The 6,909-nt window shown below is 43.3% G+C and overlaps 2 protein-coding genes across 7 annotated transcripts in view; one reads left to right on the forward strand and one right to left on the reverse strand.

Moving 5' to 3' along the window:
- The window catches only part of LOC109536676, a 6,231-nt gene extending 2,122 nt beyond the window's left edge, over positions 1 to 4,109 (forward strand). For both annotated transcript variants that reach the window (XM_048663495.1, XM_019902991.2), the window contains exons 3-4: positions 1,773 to 2,733; positions 2,811 to 4,109. In XM_048663495.1, coding sequence (XP_048519452.1) covers positions 1,773 to 2,733; positions 2,811 to 2,890 — 1,041 coding nt within the window. In that variant the 3' untranslated portion in view covers positions 2,891 to 4,109. The remainder of the gene's footprint in view (positions 1 to 1,772; positions 2,734 to 2,810) is intronic.
- Positions 4,110 to 4,199: 90 nt separating this feature from the next.
- LOC109536704 (bone morphogenetic protein receptor type-1B) overlaps positions 4,200 to 6,909 on the reverse strand; it is a 69,448-nt gene continuing 66,738 nt past the window's right edge. For 4 of the 5 annotated variants that reach the window (XM_019903024.2, XM_019903026.2, XM_048663492.1 and 1 more), the window contains exons 2-3: positions 6,468 to 6,640; positions 4,200 to 6,408 (exon numbers count right to left, since the gene is read on the reverse strand). In XM_019903024.2, coding sequence (XP_019758583.1) covers positions 5,110 to 6,408; positions 6,468 to 6,640 — 1,472 coding nt within the window. In that variant the 3' untranslated portion in view covers positions 4,200 to 5,109. Of the gene's footprint in view, positions 6,409 to 6,467; positions 6,641 to 6,703; positions 6,728 to 6,909 lie in introns of those variants that run through there. The other variant, XM_019903027.2, reaches the window with a different exon arrangement.

The raw sequence follows: 6,909 nt of genomic DNA on the forward strand, positions 1-6,909 counted from the left end.
GATAGAGAATTGAAAAGTCGATTCAGTCGTAACAACGTGAGTGAGGAAATTCGAGTAGTTTTGACCCAGAAAGCGAAATTTGAATATCACACACTTAGGGGCAAGATTATGCCAAAATTCCATGTTTCCCGTCCCGTTTTTGCCCATTTATCGGAAGCAAAAGATGCAAGAACGCTCATTTGTATATCATTCTAGAGAGAAATAAATGGCCTTTTCAGAAAGTGAACCGTCGATCAGGAAATGTTGGCAGTTTTCTCAAAAAATGCTTAAAAAACTTAAAAAACAAAAAACGCTTACACTGTTCAAGCAAAGCACTTCTGAAGATGCAAGTCCACTCGTGCTTGCGAAACGTCACGAAGAAATTCTACCAAACGACGGCCTAAAAACCCGAAAAACCCATTAGTTTCAAGGAAAGGCCTCAAAAATGTGTTTCTTGATAATAATAAAGTACCTAGGTAAAAAACGGCTGGTTCGAATGAAGAGCAATCCACGAAAGAAGTCCAATTTTCGACCACTTTGGTACCACTAGATCATGAAAAACACATCAAACAGTGAGTTAACGACGTTTAAATAGTGATTTTCGGATTTTCGATTTTCATCGCTCCAAATTCGACAATTTATTTCGAAAATCGCTGTTTAGTTCAATTTACCGAGCGCTTCGTTCATTTTACGGTTCGTAAAAATCGTTCTTGGGCCAATTCTTGCGTAAATAAACAGAATTGCCGGGTTTTTAAGAAATGTTAATTAGGCAGATTACCTTGAAAAACATTGTTGCCGTTTTTCTCATATAGTTTTTTGCAAATTTCTCAGTTTTTAATAACAATTAATTTTATTTACTATTTTTTGAGTTGAAAAATCCACTTGAACATGACGCTGCTTTCTCTCAGAAGTTTCTCAAGAACCATTCGAGCCACAGAATTCGTTTTGGCATCGTTGGATAGAGAACTGAATGGGGGGGGGTCATGACCCCCTTGGCCCCCCGGTCCTGGATCCGCCCTTGGCTGTAGACCAAATCAGGTTATGACTATTGAGGAGCCAGGTTTCGTTATCAACTTATCTGGTCGTCTGCACAGATGAAACGTGGCAAGTACTTCGCGGGGTTGCCGGTCAGCGCTAATTTCCTGGGGCTTTAATTCAAAAGTTGGAAGAGAAAAATACATTATAATTAGGTAAACGTTTTATAATTGATTGCCGACAGTTTTCATAAAAATATACATATAACAGGGGCTATCCTGATTGGGGTAAACATTAATTAGTGATTAAAGAAATAAACTAGTATTTGAACAGTGCAATCGACAAAAACTTACGGCAACACTGGTAGAGTTCCAGATACACCGGAAGTTGTTTGTATTTTTTCGGATCCGAAGAAGTTTACCTCTTTTTTGTGTTTTTCTAGTGAATTTCACTTAAACAAATTATGCCTTACTGGTGTTGTGTTCCGGAGTGTCGCGGAAATTACCCGAACGGCCCCAAAGTGCAAGTTTTTAGCTTTCCGGAAGCAGATAACCTCAAACAACAATGGTTGAGAGCGGTTTCGCGCAAAGGTTCGATCATTATTTACGAAAACATCATTTATAAAAAAAATTGTTTACGAAAACCTCAGCCAAATAACAAAATGAATAGGGAATATTATCCCTGCTAACGCCCTCGTAAAGGAAAATCAACTTGACCAGATAGGATAACGTCACGCGTAAGCGCTTGGGCCTTGTATCTAGGATTGGTTTGAACAGAGGCTCTATATCTATCAGTAACACAGTTTTGTGTATTTTCAGCTTCAAGGACAAGAACCGATTTCAACAGGTATTATCACGAAAGAACATTTTTTCCTGCTGAAATGCTTCGGATGTTCGGGGTACTTGTCCGAATCGCCTGTTTACAGTGCGAAAGATGGGAGCTGCAATAAATGCCACAAGTGCTACGGGAAGAATGCCAATGATAGCAATTCATATTTTCGAAATCTTCTGTATGAGACCTTTGCGGAGAAGCTGGTCTTTCCATGCCACCGATCCAGCGAATGCACAGGGACGATCCGGTGGGGCGAACAGTCATTGCACGACCAAACATGCGCATATAAAGCTATTACTTGCCCATATCCCGGCTGCGGGGTGTCGATCGAGATGTTTCAGATATATTCGCATTTCCAAGGTGCGCATACTGTTAGCATAGCAAACCCAGTGACTATCAGGATATTGGCCAACAATTGGGATCTAATCGCATTCCGACATGGAGGGCGCCTTTATCTAATCCACTATAAAACGCGGGATGGCATGTTGTGGCTGGACGTGCTGGCGGTGACCAAATGTCCATATCCATGCCTGTTTTCAGTGATCGTCACAGACGGGACGCGCTACTATGCAGGGGCCGAACCTTGCGTCGCATATTTTACGCGAAATCTATTTGACATGGCCGCTATGAAGCTCAAGTTGCCTCTGCACTCCCTATTCCCTTACAGAAATGACTCGAGCACCTTTGATATTAGTGTTCAAGTACACTCGCCTTGCGCCCAACTGCATGTACATACGTGTTCTCTTTGCGGGATGGCCAGCGAATGGGATTTTCGGCTCTGTGGCGCTGAAATCATCTGTTTTTCATGCCACCAGAATCAAGTTTTATGCCCCCATTGTGGAATAGAGTTCATGGACAAGACGAACTACCCCAGCACGGCATTGCCGTTCTTGACGATGGCGAATTGCGTGCGAACTGCTTCTTTTCGCAAATCCAACGCAGTCAGAGGTATACACGTTTGACAATTATTATAATATTCAGGGCAAATTTTGATCTAATGAGGTGCATTTCTTTTTCGATTTCAGTGCCGCCGCCGTACAGGACTTTGTACAATCGTGCCGAAGACTACACAGAAAAAGCCACAAGTCACAACACCGCAGTCTAGTTGCGTTGCTGAATTAACTGACCAGTCAATAATGTATTTGTTGTCCAATTAAGAATGTTCGATAGTAAATGCAGCGCGATTGCAAGTTCCTAACAGTTAGTATGGTATGTATAGAAACGTTTTTCGCGCTTTGAACCCGTGGTCCATGCGGATTTCTGCCTGACTGCGGTAGACGCATAGAGAAAGTAAAATAACTAACAAAGTAATAATTTTACTTTCTCTATGGGTAGACGACGCAAAGGCGATGAGGCAATTGGCGAAGTGATCCCCCGTGCTTTCCGACTAAGACTGGTTCAACCAGGGTTGCCAGGTTCGTGCCAAAATCGAGTTTCAGTAGATAAGCTCCATATTATTAAAGCTATATTAAAGGCTCCATAAAATCGCGCGTTTCTCAAAACTTTTAAACTTACAGGAATACTAAAATAAACATGAGTCAGTAAAGAAGTACAGATGAAATGGTACCATCCGTTCAACTTGGCTAATGAGTGAGGTAGAATATGCAGGTTACAAATAAAATTGGAAACACGAATGTATCAGCTCTATAGTTCAATATTTGTACTTGGCTCCAAAACTCTTCAATATTTCCAGACATTTTTTTAATTTCTTCAACATTTCGCAACAGACGTTAGTCTGTGTCCAGACCTTGTAATTCACTATCATTTATTAAATTTGGAATTATCATTGCAACATCAGAAATAGATTGTAGGGAACCTGATTTCGCTATTGAAGGATCCATAAAACATAATTTTATCATATATATTTATCATAATATGGCAGGCTTGATTCATTTTATGTTTGAAAAAGAATGTTATATTATTTTTTCAATTTTTGTTTGTTACTTTTCGGTCGAAATCTGCATGGTATCGGTAGATCGGTAGGTTCCTTGACAAATCGGTAGACCTGGCATCTCTGGGTTCAACTACTGGATCCCCTGTCACGGGAGATCACCACGCCCACTGCGTCATCGCCTTTGACAATGTCAACCGCAGTTGTGGACGAAACGTCAGCCAGAAATTTCCATGGACGACGGCTTTGAAGCCCGAAAAAGATTTGTAAATGTGATTTGACTGGCCGTGAGCCTTCACAGTCTGAGTTAGTACAGTACATTTTAAAATGTAGCGTTAAGATTTTGTCTGTAAAAAATTGTATGTATTCATGGCTTTTGCTAAATCATACAGGTTTTTTAATTGATTGATAAATAAACGGTTTTGTGAGTGAAGAGCCTTTTCATGTTATAACCAGACGCACTGGGGGTTTTGGGTTCTCTTCCCGGTTGAAACGTAAAGAGAAATAACGAAGATCAGTGAACTGCATTATTAAAATTAAATTTATTACAATTTGTTACACATTTGTTTTTTAATATTATACATTAAACACAACATCCATTTATCAGTCTTGCAATAAAAACAATGCACATTCAAACGAAACTATTCCATTTAAAACTAAACGAAAATTAAACGTATTGTCTAAAAATGTAAATGCACATTCTAACAGTCACTCGGCCTATTTGAGACATAAACTTTGTTTCAACTGATAATAACAAGTAAAAAAACAACTTAAAGATGAATTGCACTTGATTTCATTCCGAATCGGTTTTGAGCAACTGGGTGCGAAGTTAACGAGTGAACGTTTCGATTTTGTACAAACATTTCATCAAAAAAAAACAAACGATAGACTAAGGTTGCGAAGTTAAAAAAATGTTTTTGAAGAAAATCCCTTATTGGTCAAAAATTCACACTATAAAACACCCATTACTTTAGTTTGGATATAAATTACCCGAAATTTGCACTGAACAGTTCGCATACAGTACTTAGAAGTGGATGGCACCGTTACATAGGAAATATCAGACACTTACTATGGCAAATAAGAACGTCCTCGCATGCCCTGATTTCGTTTGTTGCTACTGTAAGGGTCTAGTTTAATCGCATGTATTGTCAAATCGGTTTTGCGCCGAACAGTCGCAGAAATTCGCAACATAGACGACAAACCTCTGCGCTTTAGGTACTTTACAAGAGTGATTGAGGGCTAGTTGGTAGGGCTATTTACATCTAGAAATAAATATGTACAGTCTGTATCTTTCCGCTCTCACTGCGCGGGCACTTTGGACACAAATTAAAGCTATTTCTGCAGTAGCAATGGCCTAACTACATGCATATTTACAGGTACAGTTGCTTGGACGAAAGTGTCCCCCAAACGAACGTAACTACGCTAAATATAAATTACACGATCTTTATGGTAGTGTCAGGCTCCAGCTTGAAAAGGGTCTTTTTCACTCGCAGGGCCGTTAACCGAACATCGGGGTTCGAGTGCCAACACTCCTGCATCACCTTGGCCAACGTGAGCAGAACATCCTCGGACTCCCATCTGAGAGGAATCTGCGGCCGGATCTTCTTGAGGCACACCACTTGCATCATGTCGTCGAAACTGGGATCACTCGGCACACAGTCATAGTAGGGCACCGCGTAATTGTCGACGATTTTGATTTTGTCCCCAGTGGCGCACCGGCGGGACAGTTCCCAAAAGACCAGCCCCAACGCGTAGATGTCGGCCTTCTTGTGCGCTTCAAAGTCCAGCGAATGGATGGACTTGTCCAGAATCTCCGGAGCCATGTAGCGTCTGGTGCCGCTGCGCACATTAGGCGGAACGTCGATCTCGTTCGACTCGCTTAGGAACCGCACAGCCAGACCGAAGTCGGCGATGCAGCACTCGCCGTTCTGCTTCACCAGGATGTTTTTGCTCTTCAGGTCCCGATGGGCGATGGCGGGCTTGCCCCGCGTGCTGAAGATCTCCGTATGCAGATGCGAGATGCCGCTCGCGATGCTTTTGGCCATCACCAGCAAACTGCTCGGGTCCAAGCAATGGTCCTGCAGGTAGTCGTAGAGCGAGCCGTTCTCGTGGTAGTCGGTGATCAGCAGCATCTGCGTCCAGCCGCTGCCCTTGATGTCGGCCGCAATGAAGCTCAGAATGTTGTCGTGCCTCATCAGCACCGTCTGATAGATTTCAGTCTCCCGGAACCAGCTTTGCTCCTCGGTGGTCAGGAAGATCTTCACGGCTACGCTCTCGTCCCGCCAGCTGGCCAGCCAAACTTCCCCGTACCTGCCTTTGCCCACCGGTTTGATCATCTGGATCTGTTTGGAAATGGTGCGCTGCACCAAGATGGGCAGTCCCGACCCGGAGCCGCTCGACTTCTCAATCAAACTGGACAGCGGCCCGTGAATCTCCATGTTGCCGTACTTTTCCGCCGAGCAGTCTTTGGCGTAGAGGTTCAGCTTGCTTTGCTCCTCTTTTTTGCGGTATTTGATGTAGACGAGCGCCACGCCCAGCAGCAGGATGCTGAGGCAAAACGTGACCGAAGCCAGCAGCACCGTATAGGGCAGACTGTCGGTGGTCCCAAAGGTGGGCATTTCCGTGGTGGGCCTGGGCGTGTACATGGGTTCCAGGTTCTTGTTGCAGAAGTCCGAGTCGTTGCAGCATTGGATGCTCTTGCTGTTTTGGTGGGGCACCAAGTGGCCTTTGCACTGCGGAAGGATCAAGCATTAGAGCTGGAAAAATCGCTCGGCTCGCTGTGAACACCAACCTGCATCAAGCTGCCCTCGTCCGGTGGGAGGCACCCGTATCGTCGCACCGGGTATTCCACGTCGTCATCCACGTAGGCCTCCACGTCGGTAAAACACATGCCGCCCATCTTGACCTCGCACGTTCCGTTGCTTTGCCCATTGGGGCAGTGCCCTTCGCAGTAGCATCTTCTCACTGCAACAAACACAACATTTTACTACTAATGCCTTGCTTCTATTCTTCGTCGTTCAACGAAACTTGAATGGACACCTTCATTCCTACAAACATCATTTTGAAATTACCATCTCGATTTGTTCGATTAACCACTTTTGCTACGCAATTGTTCTTCAGGCAAGGGCGAAAAACGACATTTTCGCCCTCGTATCGAACACTATTTTTTATTCGAATGAAAGATTACACGAATAATAAAATGCATCGATTTCATATTTAAAATTTTGTGGCAA

This window comes from Dendroctonus ponderosae, unplaced genomic scaffold, assembly GCF_020466585.1.
Source record: "Dendroctonus ponderosae isolate FM_Combo_2020 unplaced genomic scaffold, Dpon_F_20191213v2 Dpon_F_20191213_2, whole genome shotgun sequence".
Lineage (NCBI taxonomy): Eukaryota > Metazoa > Arthropoda > Insecta > Coleoptera > Curculionidae > Dendroctonus > Dendroctonus ponderosae.